Source organism: Schistocerca nitens, chromosome 1, assembly GCF_023898315.1.
Source record: "Schistocerca nitens isolate TAMUIC-IGC-003100 chromosome 1, iqSchNite1.1, whole genome shotgun sequence".
Lineage (NCBI taxonomy): Eukaryota > Metazoa > Arthropoda > Insecta > Orthoptera > Acrididae > Schistocerca > Schistocerca nitens.
The window spans coordinates 995,055,607-995,071,357 of NC_064614.1; the positions used below are offsets into that span (position 1 = coordinate 995,055,607).

General features: G+C 42.6%; 2 protein-coding genes across 5 annotated transcripts in view; one reads left to right on the forward strand and one right to left on the reverse strand.

Moving 5' to 3' along the window:
• Positions 1 to 5,768, forward strand: part of LOC126195320 (uncharacterized) — a 113,868-nt gene extending 108,100 nt beyond the window's left edge. The window contains exon 2 of the mRNA XM_049933887.1: positions 4,875 to 5,768. Coding sequence (XP_049789844.1) covers positions 4,900 to 5,577 — 678 coding nt within the window. The 5' untranslated portion in view covers positions 4,875 to 4,899 and the 3' untranslated portion in view covers positions 5,578 to 5,768. The remainder of the gene's footprint in view (positions 1 to 4,874) is intronic.
• LOC126195326 (COMM domain-containing protein 4) overlaps positions 1 to 15,751 on the reverse strand; it is a 537,275-nt gene that overhangs the window by 386,695 nt on the left and 134,829 nt on the right. The window lies entirely within an intron of this gene.

Consider the following 15,751-nt stretch of genomic DNA (forward strand, 5'->3'; position numbering starts at 1 on the left):
TAGTAACCCTACGCCACATTGCTTTGTATCTCTGTTAACGTACAACAACAACGTCGGAAAAACAAGCACGAGATGTAACCGGAAAGTACTACACTGTACAGTCACATTAGTCTGACCACGTGTAAAAAGCCTGAATAACTTCCTTTTGCAGAGCGGACCTCTTCGAGACGCTCAGGAAGAGGGTCATCGAAGTACTGGAAGGTACTGGCAGGGATTTGCAGTCACGCCGCCTCCAATGCGATGGACAACTGCGCTAGGTTTCTCGGTTTAGGGTCGATGATCCGAAGAGAGGTGGTTCAGCAGATTATAGACTGGGTTGAAATCTGGGGTGTTTGGTAGCCAGGGGAGTGCAGCAGACTAATCCTGATGCTCTTCGAACCAAGCACGTACACTGCGAGACTGTGAGCTGTGTGGCACGTTGCATTATCCTCCTGGTAGATGCTGTTGTGCCGAAGAAACACTAACTGAATGAAGTTGTGGACTTGCTCCCCAAGGATAGTTGCATACTTGTGGTGATCCAATGTGCATTACAGATTGACATCATCATCCAGAGAATTCCGCGAAAACATTCGCCGGACCATAACGCTCCTCCGGCTCAAACCCTTCTGATAATTGTTGCAGGGTGTTTACTTTCTGTCCGACGGAGCATAAAACGTGATCCATCTGAAAAGATCACCTGTCACCTCTCAGTGGATGTCCAGATGCGGTACCTGCGAGACAGTTCGAGCCTTCGTCACCGCTGAACAGCAGTCAGTATGGGCGCATGAACCAAGCACCTGTTGCAGAAGTCCATACGGAGCAACGTTCGTTGAACAGTCGTTGAGGAGATACTGTTGGTAGCCTCTTGGTTCGTCTGGACGATCAGCTGCTCAACAGTTGCATGTAAACCGTTTAAATCCCATCTATCGTATTGGATTGCCAAGGGCGTTGCCGCAGTGGTAACACCGGTTTCCGTCTGGGCTTGTACTTGGATGGGTGACCATCCGGTCTGCCGGGCGCTGTTGGCAAGTGGGGTGTACTCAGCCCTTGTGAGACAAATTGAGGAGCTACTTGATTGAGAAGTATCGGCTCCGGTCTCGGAAACTGACATACCGCCGGGAGAACGGTGTGCTGACCACATGCCCCTCCATATCCGCATCCAGTGACGCCTGTGGGCTGAGGATGACACGGCGGCCGGTCAGTACCGTTGGGCCTTCATGGCCTGTCCGGGAGGAGTTTAGTTTTTTCAGTTTATTGTATTGGAATCCATGCATTCGGCTGTTTTATTCAATGACGCACCACCTTTTAGTGGTGTTTTATGTTGACGGACAACGAGTGTTGGCTACCAAACTCCGAGCTTTTGAGCTGTAATTTTTAGTTACATGAGTACAAAAGTTTTTAGTATTCTTATGTAAAATCTCTTAAAAGATTTTTTACAAAAATTTCTTAAAAATCTTAAATTTTTTAAAATAAAATTATAGTATCAAAGGATGTCTTTGGGTTATTATTCCTTCCGGATTTATTGTTGTGCAGATGTTAATCTGATGATGTGGCCCTAGTGATATCAAACAGGTAGCGACCTAAAAATAAAGGACTAAGTGCAGCTGAAGCGGTTTATTAATAACAAAGACGAGTACACAAAAATAAATAAATAAATAAGCAGGAGCACCACGAAGGGATTACCCGAATGGGACGTAAATAGGTAGATGTGATGTACATGTACAGAGAAATAATTGATTATAAGTCCAGAAAAATTGTATCACTCATTCAAGAGAAAGAGCGTCATGCGTTGGTCCACCATTGATCCTTATGCAAGCACATTTTTGGACTGGCATTGATAGAGTTGTTCGATGTCCTCGTGAGGGATATCGTGTGAAATTCTGTCGAGGTGACTCATAAGATCGTCAAAATCGTGAAGCTTTTGGAGGTCCCTGGCCATAATGCTCAAAACGTTATCACCTGGGGAGAGATCCGGCGACCTTGCTGGCCAAGGTAGGATTTGGCAAGCGTGAGGACAAGCAGTAGCAACTCTCGCCTTGTGAGGATAGGTGTTATGTTGCTGAAATGGCTTTCCGTGAATAGCTTTCCATGAAGGGCAACAAATCGTGGCGTAGAATACCGTGTCAAATGTGTGAACAGGGACCCCATCGCCTTGGAACAAAGCATCAGAATTGGGGAACAAACGTTAATGGGATGGACCTGATCAGCCAAATTGGCCACATAATGCTTGGCACTAATTCGACATTGCAGAGGAAGCACGGGGCCACGGAATAGCACAAAATATTTCACTCTTGGGACATAAATTCAGCCAAAAATTGGAAACAGTGTGAGCTTTCAAATGTCTCTGAATTTTTACGAGACCAAACTGCTTAGGTCATCGGTCCCTAGACTTACACACTACTTAAAATACGAACCTCCGGCGGGAGGGGCCGCGCAGTCAGTGACATGGGGCCTCTAACCACGCGGCCACTCCGCAAGTCTTGCAAACAGTGCGAGAGACGACTCATACGACCAAATGACCTCCTTCCATTGCTCCTTAATACAGGTTATATGGCTTCGGCCCGCGTTGTTGCAGGCATTTGCATTACTGATAGCAGTTTCTGGATTCCAGCTCGCCTTGCGCCTCCTTGCCTATGATTCTCTTCTTGTTGTTCAAGCCGGCCTAGGCGCTTCAGTCTGGAACCGCGCGAGCGCAACGGTCGCAAGTTCGAATCCTTCCTCGGGCATGGATGTGTGTACTGTTCTTAGGTTACTTAGGTTTAGCCGGCCGGAGTGGCCGTGCGGTTGTAGGCGCTGCAATCTGGAGCCGAGCGACCGCTACGGTCGCAGGTTCGAATCTTGCCTCAGGCACGGATGTGTGTGATGTCCTTAGGTTAGTTAGGTTTAATTAGTTCTAAGTTCTAGCGACTGATGTCCTCAGAAGTTAAGTCCCATAGTGCTCAGAGCCATTTGAACCAATCTTGTTTTGGTGCTGGCACGGTTCGCGAGTGCGACATTCAGTTCAGCAGTGACTTTTGGAGCTATCTTCCCCGTGCTTTTCGTCACTATATTCTTCAACAACCGTCCATTACGATCAGTCAATACATACTTTCGTCTGCATTGTCACTTAGCGTATGATGTTTCCCGCTGTCCTTGTGTGGGGTATAAATCTTCGATACGGTGCCTCTCAAAACCGCAAACAATTCAGCTACCTCGGTTACAGAACCACCCAACATACGGGCACCAACCATTTCTCCACGTTCAAATTCAGTTATCTCCGACATAATGCATTCACAACTACACTACTGGCCATTAAAATTGCTACACCAAGAAGAAATGCAAATGATAAACGGGTATTCATTGAACAAATATATTATACTAGAACTGACATGTGATTACATTTTCACGCAATTTGGGTGCATAGATCCTGAGAAATCAGTACCCAGAACAACCGTAATAACGGCCTTGATATGCCTGGACCTTGAGTCAAACAGAGCTTGGATGGCGTGTACAAGTACAGCTGCCCATGCAGCTTCAACACGATACCACTGTTCATCAACAGTAGTGACTGGCGTATTGTGACGAGCCAGTTGCTCGGCCACCATTGACCAGACGTTTCCAATTGGAGAGAGATCTCGAGAATGCGCTGGCCAGGGCAGCAGTCGAAAATTTTCTGTATCCAGAGAGGCCCGTACAGGACCTGCTACATGAGGTCGTTCATTATGCTATTGAAATGTAGGATTTCGCGGGGATCGAATGAAGGGTAGAGCCACGGGTCGTAACACATCTGAAATGTAACGTCTACTGTTCAAAGTGCCGTCAATGCGAACAAGAGATGACCGAGACGTGTAACCAATGGCACCCCATACCATCACGCCGGGTGATATGCCAGATGGCGATGACGAATACACGCTTCCAATGTGCGTTCAGTGCGATGTCGCCAAACACGGATGCGACCATCATGATGCTGTAAACAGAACCTGCATTCATCCGAAAATATTACGTTTTGCCATTCGTGCACACAGGTTCGTCGTTGAGTACACCATGTCAGTGATGCAGCGTCAAGGGTAACCGCAGCCATGGTCTCCGAGCTGATAGTCCATGCTGCTGCAAACGTCGTCGAACTGTTCGTGCAGATGGTTGTTGTCTTGCAAACGACCCCATCTGTTGACTCAGGGATAGAGACGTGGCTGCACGATGCGTTACACCCATGCGGATAAGATGCCTGTCATCTCGACTGCTAGTGATACGAGGCCGTTGGGATCCAGCACGGCGTTCCGTATTACTCTCCTGAACCCACCGATTCCATATTCTGCTAACAGTCATTGGATCTCGACCAACGCGAGCAGCAATGTCGCGATACGATAAACCGGAATCGCGATAGGCTACAATCCGACCTTTATCAAAGTCGGAAACGTAACGGTACGCATTTCTCCTCCTTACACGAGGCATCACAAGAACGTTTCACCAGGCAACGCCGGTCAACTGCTGTTTGTGTATGAGAAATCGGTTGGAAACTTTCCTCACGTCAGCTCATTGCAGGTGTCGCCACCGGCGCCAACCTTGTGTGAATGTTTTGAAAATCTAATAATTTGCATATCACAGCATCATCTTCGCGTCTGTAGCTCGTCATCTTCGTAGTGTAGCAATTTTAATGGCCAGTAGTGTACACAGAACACTGTTTTATCCATGACTGAGTCTTGAAATACATTGAGGACATTACAGAGATACTACTTGTGGTCAAATAGAAGAGCACAACCTGTAGGCTTGGCTAGCATCCGCATTTACGTTCAGACATGCAGTTGTTATTTTTTTGTACCATTGTACCGAGTGGCTACCCACGATCATTTTGATTTGTTGCATGTTTATAAAGAGAAACTCGTGTCTCCACTGACGGCATTACATCGTCGTTGCAGGGGCGAAGTCGTCCATCGACCGAGGATGCGAGCATTGACTGTGCTCGCGGTGGCGCTGGCGGCCGCTACGACGGGCCTCGCGTGGGCCGCGGAGCGTTGCTGTGGCGACGCGGAGCCGTGGCAGGGGCAGGCGCAGCTGCAGGCGCGCGCCAAGCGCAGCTTCAGCGCCTGGGGCGGCAAGCGCGCCGGGCCCGACGGCGTCGCCGGCGCTGACGTCGACGACGGCTACGGCGACGGCGACGGCGACGACCAGAAGAGGGCCTTCTCCAGCTGGGGCGGCAAGAGGGCGGTCGCCGGCTGGCAGGCGGCGCGGGGCAGCCCGCTGGAGGAAGACAAGCGCTCCAAGCAGTCCTTCTACAGCTGGGGCGGCAAGCGCGGCCTCGACGGGGAGGCAGAAGCCGACGGCCAAGCTCCGGAAGACGCGGTCGAAAAGAAGAGGGGAGGGGTCAGGTTCTCCAGCTGGGGTGGCAAGAGGGACCCTTTCCAAGACGACGACGGTGGCGTGGAGGACCTCGCCGACAGCAAGAGAGCTTTCTCCAGCTGGGGAGGGAAGAGATTCGGCGACGGAGCGCCGGCCGCGGAGAAGCGCGCCTTCTCCAACTGGGGGGAGTCGCTGGCCAACCGCCGCCTCGACCTCTACAACTACAGGCCCGTGCAGCTCCGCAACGGCAACGGCCCGCCCTTCTTCCCCTGGGGTGGCTAATCGCGTTCCGCCCGCTTCTTCTGCACCCCCTCTGCTTTTCGTTTCCATAACGCACACGGAATGTGTAGCGTACCGATTGCTTTGTACCCTTGTGTGGAACAGAAAACCGATATGCCATTGTTTGTGGCCTTCAGAGAAATGTAGTAATATTTGCATGTAATACATTGCAGTAATGTAGTAATATGTGAAAAAATCAGCCAATAAAGACGTAAAATGTCATCCTTTCCGTTCATTGCATTCTTCCTACCACTGACTTAAACACAATCAACATTTTGTATCGTTGGAATATACAGCATGCAGTTTCCTAACTGAATTCCTTGTAAAAGACACAATTCACTTTCTCCAATTATTTGAATTTAATGGTTAATACTCTACAGCTTACAGAAAAAAATACAGCATGGTTACACTATCTATGGCAGTTTCTTCACGTGTCAGGTATCAGCTATGATTCCCGTGCCACTGTACTCTAACATTGTTATTGAAAATTAACTAGATACACAGTACACAGAAATGTTGAGTTGCACACTGAAGTCACTTTGTACTGTAAATTCTATAACTAAACGCGAACACGTCGAAACTGAAACGTAAACAAAACCTTATGAAAATCTAATTAAAATTAAATTAAATTTGTGACGCTAAGCTTCAAGCGATAACAGTTGATGAACTTGCATCACAACAAACGTCGTGCCCTTCTACAGAATTCATTATAATGCAACGAGCAGCGTGGATTTATCGGATGATTCCTCATCGGAATTCGAACCACTGATACCACAATTTCTCGTAGAAGAAATTATTGTCACTAAAAGTTGTATCTAGTTGCTCTTCCGCAGTATATGGGCTGTTTCGTCATTTCTGAAATATGCTTAAATTCAATGTTTTGTACCTTGCACCCATAATGGTATTCTAGGTTCCTATAATCTTACAACTCTTATCAGATAAATTTTTCTTATGCTCGGCACCACAAAATATTTTGTGGTGCCGAGCATAAGAAAAATTTACCTGATAAGAGTTGTAAGATTATAGGAACCTAGAATACCATTATGGGTGCAAGGCTCCAGACTGCATAATGCACGGACAGTGTATATTGTGATGTCTGATGTAGTATCTACCGTCATACACCAAAAAATTTGAGTCTTGAAATTTTCTCTATGAATTATTGTTATAAGACGGTAACACATGCGAAAACATTATTTCAGCATATGTTTGTTTACACAGCCACAATCATTTTCTTAGGCACGAAATTGTATATGCCAGTGGATTCAGAGTAACTATGCATGACTACGGTTTCATGACCGTAGCCCGCTTAAATAAAATTATGGAGTCTTTCGGACCGCATGATAATATAAAATAAAATTATCTCTCACAATAGTCAAAACGTTGGTCATTTCATTTTAAATTACAATGTTTCAAATGCCCTAAACAATTTTTTTTTTTGAAATTTTTGTATGCTCCCCTACAAACAGCAAGAAATACAATAGCAATAAGGATTACTTTTTCTTCGAAGACAAACAATGAGACTCATTTCTAGCTGAGAGAAAAGACGCAAAAGGTAGCTTCAACACCTACTAACACAGGGTGACTACTCAAACTTGAAAAAAAGTTCCCTGAGGGTTCCAGGGCTGAGGAGGAAGATGGTGCCAAGGAGGTCCTCGTAAATTAATGGTGAGTGAAAGGCGGGGAAGGGGTATACTACAATAATTACCTTTCTTTCTTTCCTCTCAGCTGATATGAAGGGCTTATTTCAATAGTGGTACAGCTCCATTTTTGTTCATCTTGAGATACACAGTCCTAAAGTTAAATGAGCGCTGAAAAATCTGCAGTTGAGATACCAGATATATTCAAGCATATGGCTTCTTGCTAGAGATGAACCCTTCTTTCTGTTTGTTTGGATCATTAATTTCAGAAGCTTTATAGGCAGAAAAGTGGAGTTAATGGACTTTTACCACTATTGAAATAAGCCCCTCATATATACTAGCCATAAACGAGTTTAATCACAGTTTTTAAACATAGATAATTTATGTGGAATAATATTCACATAATTAACACACTTTCAAATACTAAGTACTTTAAAATTTGTGATTTATAGAACACAATAACATTAAATTTCAATTATGGGTTAAAAACATAGAATTTCCTGAGAGTTTATGAAATTCCTGATATCCCTGATTTTTCCAGATAAAATATAATTCTTGAAAATTTCAGGTTTTCCGGAAGTATCGCCGCCTTCTTAACCGTGTATGCATTACATATTACACGCGATAAAAGAAAGCAAAGACAGGTGTAAAATACGGGGGAAAAGCGTATACTGCATACTCGTTGGTCTGAATCGTTGCTGTCGCATAACGCAGTTACTGAACGCGTCAGTTTCGGCTATCACTCGTCACATACTGTTTATGACAGTGCATATGCAACAACACTCGCCAAGCGCAAACGTTGGTGATTCGGACGCATTACGCGATGACAATGTTGTCTCTGCATTAATGGATGTGTAACTGCCGTGTGCCAATAGCGCACTCTCTGCCATCGCATTGGGAAAGTGTCATGATGTAACATAGTTCATCCATAACACGAAAGAGTTTTATGACAAAGTCCATTCTACTTTTGGAGAGTGCCGAAATACAACTAAAAAGCACTTACCAGGCGCCGGTCTTCACCCTGTTTTTCTAGTCCACCTCCTCAAGCGCTTTTCTAGCTCTGAACAATAACGCGAAAGAATATACCAATACATAAAGTGGTTGTCAAAAATAGCTGAATAGAAAAACGTTTGTTCGAGTTCAGTTCTGACATCACGTTATGAACAACTAGGCCACATTTAGAAGGCAAGGAAAGATGAAGTAACACCCTCTCTACAGAGAAAAAGCCAGTTCACTCAGTAGAAAAGTATAAGTAAAATGTGACCTTAAACGAGAAAGACGGGAAAACAGCACAGCACAGCGACATGCGGCTGCTTACAGCAGGCGAAGGCCAAAGTTGAACTTGTTTACTTTTTCCTTTCTTGTTTAAAAAAAATCTGTTCCAAAATAAGATTTTTGAAAGACTCAGATTGTCTTCATTAGAGGTTTGTTTTACTGGAGTACATTTCACCATCACTAGTCACTTTTTATTCTTTTTTTTAAATATAGGCCTGTTGCTATAAGTGAAACGCGTTACGAAGCTATACTTCCCTGGTAAATGCAAACAGCCTTACACTCAAAACTGGTGTTTGGTGGCATGTGACAGTGAGAATTTCTATCGTTCTGCTTCGTTATGGTGTCATTACTGGATACGAACATGTTTATTCAAGATCAGTGGTAGGGGCATGTCATGCCATAAGAACGCATAATGTACGTCGTTTGTTACTCCACGCCTTATCCAATATTTCCACCAACCATTCTCATGGACGCTGTTGTAGATCCCATTTATATAATAACATGGCTCTCCAAAAAACAACAGTGTTGCGTAAGCCACATTTAAAATTAATGATAACTGTAGAAGCAGGTAGAGATGCTACCATGGCCTTTGCTTCTCCAGTGAGGGTCTCCCTTTGCCAATTTTTGATGAATGACTCTCTAGAAACTGCACAAAGGGCCATTGTCCGAATTTTCATAGCCAAATGAAGAGTGGGAAAAGGACAAATGGGATAACAAATTGATAATCGTGGGGTCTAGTTTTGCAAAGAAAGATGTAACTGCTTGAAAGTAATCAGGGTAATTAAGAAAAACTTAATTAGTAATTTGAGGGAAATTACACAGTGGGTTTTTATCCGAATGTTTATAGTCAAACGAAGAGTCAAAATGGACAAATGTGGTATCAAACTGGCCCGAGTGTGGACTAGTTTTGAAAAAAGGTTTAACTGTTTGAAAGTAATGACGGTAATTAAGAAAATTAGCTACTGAAGTAACATAAAGGGCATCTCTTCAAGCTCTAGCTATTTTCTGCGTAAAAAGCTACACCGGTGCACAAAATTGTTGAATTCCTTCTTTCATGCTGAAAAAATATAATAAACATCAAATGGCTGCTTAGACCGAAACTTTTCCGACTTCTCTTAAACTATACACTCTTCATAATATAAGAATACCAACTGATATATTAAAATATTAGATTTCATATTTTATAAACTAAATATGAAAATTAAAAAAACTGAAAAAAGTCCAGTCAACCGTTTCCTCAAATGATTTGTCTGAAATTGTTGTGGTCTTCAGTCCTGAGACTGGTTTGATGCAGCTCTCCATGCTACTCTATCCTGTGCAAGCTTCTTCATCTCCCATTACTTACTGCAACCTACATCCTTCTGAATCTGCTTAGTGTATTCATCTCTTTGTCTCCCTCTACGATTTTTACCCTCCACGCTGCCCTCCAATGCTAAATTTGTGATCCCTTGATGCCTCAGAACATGTCCTACCAACCGGTCCCTTCTTCTAGTCAAGTTGTGCCACAAACTCCTCTTCTCCCCAATTCTATTCAATACCTCCTCATTAGTTATGTGATCTACCCATCTAATCTTCAGCATTCTTCTATAGCACCACATTTCGAAAGCTTCTATTCTCTTCTTGTCCATACTAGTTATCGTCCATGTTTCACTTCCATACATGGCTACACTCCATACAAATACTTTCAGAAACGACTTCCTGACACTTAAATCTATACTCGACGTTAACAAATTTCTCTTCTTCAGAAACGATTTCCTTGCCATTGCCAGTCTACATTTTATATCCTCTCTACTTCGACCATCATCAGTTATTTTACTCCCTAAATAGCAAAACTCCTTTACTACTTTAAGTGCCTCATTTCCTAATCTAATTCCCTCAGCATCACCCGATTTAATTTGACTACATTCCATTATCCTCGTTTTGCTTTTGTTGATGTTCATCTTATACCCTCCTTTCACGACACTGTCCATTCCGTTCAACTGCTCTTCCAAGTCCTTTGCTGTCTCTGACAGAATTAAAATGTCATCGGCGAACCTCAAAGTTTTTACTTCTTCTCCATGAATTTTGATACCTATCCGAATTTTTCTTTTGTTTCCTTTACTGCTTGCTCAATATACAGATTGAATAACATCGGGGAGAGGCTACAACCCTGTCTCACTCCTTTCCCAACCACTGCTTCCCTTTCATGCCCCTCGACTCTTATAACAGCCATCTGGTTCCTGTACAAATTGTAAATAGCCTTTCGCTCCCTGTATTTTACCGCTGCCACCTTCAGAATTTGAAAGAGAGTCTTCCAGTTAACATTGTCAAAAGCTTTCTCTAAGTCTACAAATGCTAGAAACGTAGGTTTGCCTTTTCTTAATCTTTCTTCTAAGATAAGTCGTAAGGTTAGTATTGCCTCACGTGTTCCAACATTTCTACGGAATCCAAACTGATCTTCCCCGAGGTCCGCTTCTACCAGTTTTTCCATTCGTCTGTAAAGAATTCGCGTTAGTATTTTGCAGCTGTGACTTATTAAACTGATAGTTCGGTAATTTTCACATCTGTCAACACCTGCTTTCTTTGGGATTGGAATTATTATATTCTTCTTGAAGTCTGAGGGTATTTCGCCTGTCTCATACATCTTCCTCACCAGATGGTAGAGTTTTGTCATGAATGGCTCTCCCAAGGCCATCAGTAGTTCTAATGGAATGTTGTCTACTCCCGGGGCCTTGTTCCGACTCAGATCTTTCAGTGCTCTGTCAAACTCTTCACGCAGTATCTTATCTCCCATTTCGTCTTCATCTACATCCTCTTCCATTTCCATAATATTGTCCTCAAGTACATTGCCCTTGTATAAACCCTCTATATACTCCTTCCACCTTTCTGCCTTCCCTTCTTTGCTTAGAACTGGGTTTCCATCAAAGCTCTTGATATTCATACAAGTGGTTCTCTTCTCTCCAAAGGTCTCTTTAATTTTCCTGTAGGCAGTATCTATCATACCCCTAGTGAGACAAGCCTCTACATCCTTACATTTGTCCTCTAGCCATCCCTGCTTAGTCATTTTGCACTTCCTGTCGATCTCATTTTTGAGACGTTTGTATTCCTTTTTGCCTGCTTCATTTACTGCATTTTTATATTTTCTCCTTTAATCAATTAAATTCAATATTTCTTCTGTTACCCAAGGATTTCTAGATTTCTACTAGCCCTTGTCTTTTTACCTACTTGATCCTCTGCTGCCTTCACTACTTCATCTCTCAAAGCTACCCATTCTTATTCTACTGTATTTCTTTCCCCCATTCCTGTCAATTGTTCCCTTATGCTCTCCCTGAAACTCTGTACAACCTCTGGTTCTTTCAGTTTATCCAGGTCCCATCTCCTTAAATTCCCACCTTTTTGCAATTTCTTCAGTTTCAATCCGCAGTTCATAACCAATAGATTGTGGTCAGAATCCACATCTGCCCCTGGAAATGTCTTTCAATTTAAAACCTGGTTCCTAAATCTCTGTCTTACCATTATATAATCTATCTGATACCTTTTAGTATCTCCAGGATTCTTCCAGGTATACAACCTTCTTTTATGATTCTTGAACCATGTGTTAGTTATGATTATGTTATGCCCTGTGCAAAATTCTACAAGGCGGCTTCCTCTTTCATTTCTTCCCCCCAATCCATATTCACCTACTATCTTTCCTTCTCTCCATTTTCCTACTGACGAATTCCAGTCACCCATGACTATTAAATTTTCGTCTCCCTTCACTACCTGAATAATTTCTTTTATCTCGTCATACATTTCATCTATTTCTTCATCATCTGCAGAGCTAGTTGGCATATAAACTTGTACTACTGTAGTGGGCGTGGGCTTCGTGTCTATCTTGGCGGCTGGCCGGTGTGGCCGTGCGGTTAAAGGCGCTTCAGTCTGGAACCGCGTGACCGCTACGGTCGCAGGTTCGAATCCTGCTTCGGGCATGGATGTGTTATGTCCTTAGGTTAGTTAGGTTTAATTAGTTCTAAGTTCTAGGCGACTGATGACCTCAGAAGTTAAGTCGCATAGTGCTCAGAGCCATTTGAACCAATCTTGGCCACAATAATGCGTTCACTATGCTGTTTGTAGTAGCTAACCCGGACTCCTATTTTTGTATCCATTATTAAACCTACTCCTGCATTACCCCTATTTTATTTTGTATTTATAACCCTGTAATCACCAGACCAAAAGTCTTGTTCCTCCTGCCACCGAACTTCACTAATTCCCATTATATCTAACTTTAACCTATCCATTTCCCTTTTTAAATTTTCTAACCTACCTGCCCGATTAAGTGATCTGACATTCCACGCTCCGATCCGTAGAACGCCAGTTTTCTTTCTCTTGATAACGACGTCCTCCTGAGTAGTCCCCGCCCGGAGATCCGAATGGGGGACTATTTTACCTCCGGAATATTTTACCCAAGAGGACGCCATCATCATTTAATCATACAGTAAAGCTGCATGTCTTCGGGAAAAAATACGGCTGTAGTTTCCCCTTGCTTTCAGCCGTTCGCAGTACCAGCACAGCAAGGCCGTTTTGGTTAATGTTACAAGGCCAGGTCAGTCAATCATCCAGACTGTTGCCCCTGCAACTACTGAAAAGGCTGCTGCCCCTCTTCAGGAACCACATGTTTGTCTGGCCTCTCAACAGATACCCCTCCGTTGTGGTTGCACCTACGGTACGGCCATCTGTATCGCTGAGGCACGCAAGCCTCCCCACCAACGGCAAGGTCCATGGTCTGAAATTAAGAAATAATATAGTACAGATAAATTTTTTTTACGTGCTTCTTCAAACATCAGTCAAAGGCGAATCAAATGTTTCTCTAATCTATTTTATTTCTTCTTTTTCGATAAATCATTTCACAAAATATTTGACTGGTCTTTTTTCAGTTTTTTTCTTTCTCTTCAGACTAATACTGAAGTTTAGCTGGCAGTCGGTATTATTTTATGAAAGTGAGACACGAAGATTAAAGCAGTAAAATAAAAGAACGACAGTTTTTTTTAATGAACAAATGGACATCTGGCTGGCTGAAGTTTGCTGATCTCCAACGGTATCAAAAACTTCAAATATGTATCAGTACTAAAGTAGGAGTACCTGTGCCAGGGCATTCAGATGTGCAGAACAGAATTGTTATAGCGAACGTTCATTTCGTCCAGTCACACGACTGCAGTACGTATTAAGGTCTATCATTAACCGCCCTGCAGGTTTTGAATTTCATTACATCGTTAGTGTAAATAAATCCCCTACAAAAATGTCACAGATTTTCCACATGATGGGGCATTTAGATTGCTTGTAACAAGAAAGTTCAATTTTTTTATGTAGAATAAGCGCGAATAGCCGCTGCCTTTTTTTAGGTTTTGTACTGCATTTTCGAGTCTTTGTTTTAATAAATTATGCCGTGGTGTCATTGCGCAAAGGTTCTCTAACCCACCACTGGGAAAGTGTTCCGAAAACTTCAATTGGGGACTATAACATGCAGGCAATTTTTCATGTAGCAACTAAAATATTAAATGCGCATAATCATTCTCCACGTTAAAGGAACCAGTACTACAGTTTACTATTGTGACTACTTTAAAATAGGTATAACTGCTGGTGATCTATACAATGAGGAAATGACCCGAACTGTCATTTTCTGTGCCACTACACATTTCTCCAAATTCATATATTCAAACGGTCTGGTTAGCAGCACATTCCCACACTACCGCATTTATCTTTGTCTCGTAAATAAATGTCCATACAGCCATATAAATTGGTTCTAGTGTATTTACTCTTTATCACGCTACCGATTATCTTCAACAAGTAAAGGACGTCTTACTATGATGACTGAGTTACGTGCACCTTTGCTGTACTCACCTACGAAAAGTAACTTTTTCTCTACTGCGTATTTCGATCTGCATCCATGGAAACAACAATTATTGATACATCATTGTTGTTTCTAATAAATAAAAGAGTAGCAACAACAACTCAAACAGCGTAATATTTAAGTTACGACCTCTGCGCAAGTTGAAAACAAACATCGTTATAATAAAGTGTCCGCACAAAACACGAAAGCCACGTAACAATCCCAGTTCGCGTTGACGTCATGCACAGTACACTATGTTCACTCGTGACTCACTCCATAGATATTCCTACTCTTTAGAATACCACAACCGTTCTACACCGACAGTAATAATTAAAAAACTTACTTTTCTATTTATGAACTAAAAAGTTATTAAACAAATTGTCGACTGAAGAGCATTCAGTAATCATAAGCATAGGCTAATTCTGTATTGTGGTCAAATAAAGCTGTAGAAGAACAATCACTACATTCTTACACCACAGTCACAAGTGACATAATTACTTAAAAATTAAAATTATTCTCGCGAAGAAGCCTTCAATATATGAATGTGATTATTCCGCTATAATAATATCACTTACCTACAAGTCTAATAGTTACCCAAACAAGGTATGCTGTCAACATTTGCTCAAAAATGTTTGGCGAGATCTGATAGGCACATTAGTCAAAGAATCAAATACATCCACCACTTGGTAACTAAATACATTTGTGTGTTAATAGGTTCTCTGCACAATCTGTCCTCCATAGACTTATTTCTTCTATAGGGCCACACAACTATATAGGGACGGGAAGCCAAACACGACAACAATTAAGCTTCCTTGGACAGACAGTGTTCAATCAACTGGGAACAGCGGAAGAATCCTGAAGAAGATCCCAGCAGAGGGGTCAAAACGTCGAGTACTGAAGAAGTTAAAAGTGGAACGTGATGTGTCCTAATCATCCAGCAGATTGTACCTTCAATGTAAATGGCCACGAATGACTGCAAACGCGCATAGAACATGTCAAGCCTTAGTTTAGATCATGGTGGAGTGGTCTAGATCAGTGGTGCAGAATCCGAAGCAATTTCGTATGGCGCGAAGAGCCATCAATGGTTGGTCATCAGACACGAATCTTAACTACCAGATATTACATCTGTTTTTCAGACAGAAAATAATTTTCATAACAACCATTAGAAACAGGAGTTTGTAGTACCAACGCAATCACTCACTTAACAATTAATCGTTTACAGTTAAAATCATCGATCAGTTATGATGTTGCCCGCCCAGTGACACGATTACAAAAGCTATTTCAGTACTAACTTTCTTATGCACTTTTGCGGCGTTCGTTGCATAAGAAACTACAAAGGCATATTCTTCTGGTAGCGGTACCATTTCACCAGTTAATCTCCAGTCATCGAAAAACCTAAGTGAGTTATTATTATTATACA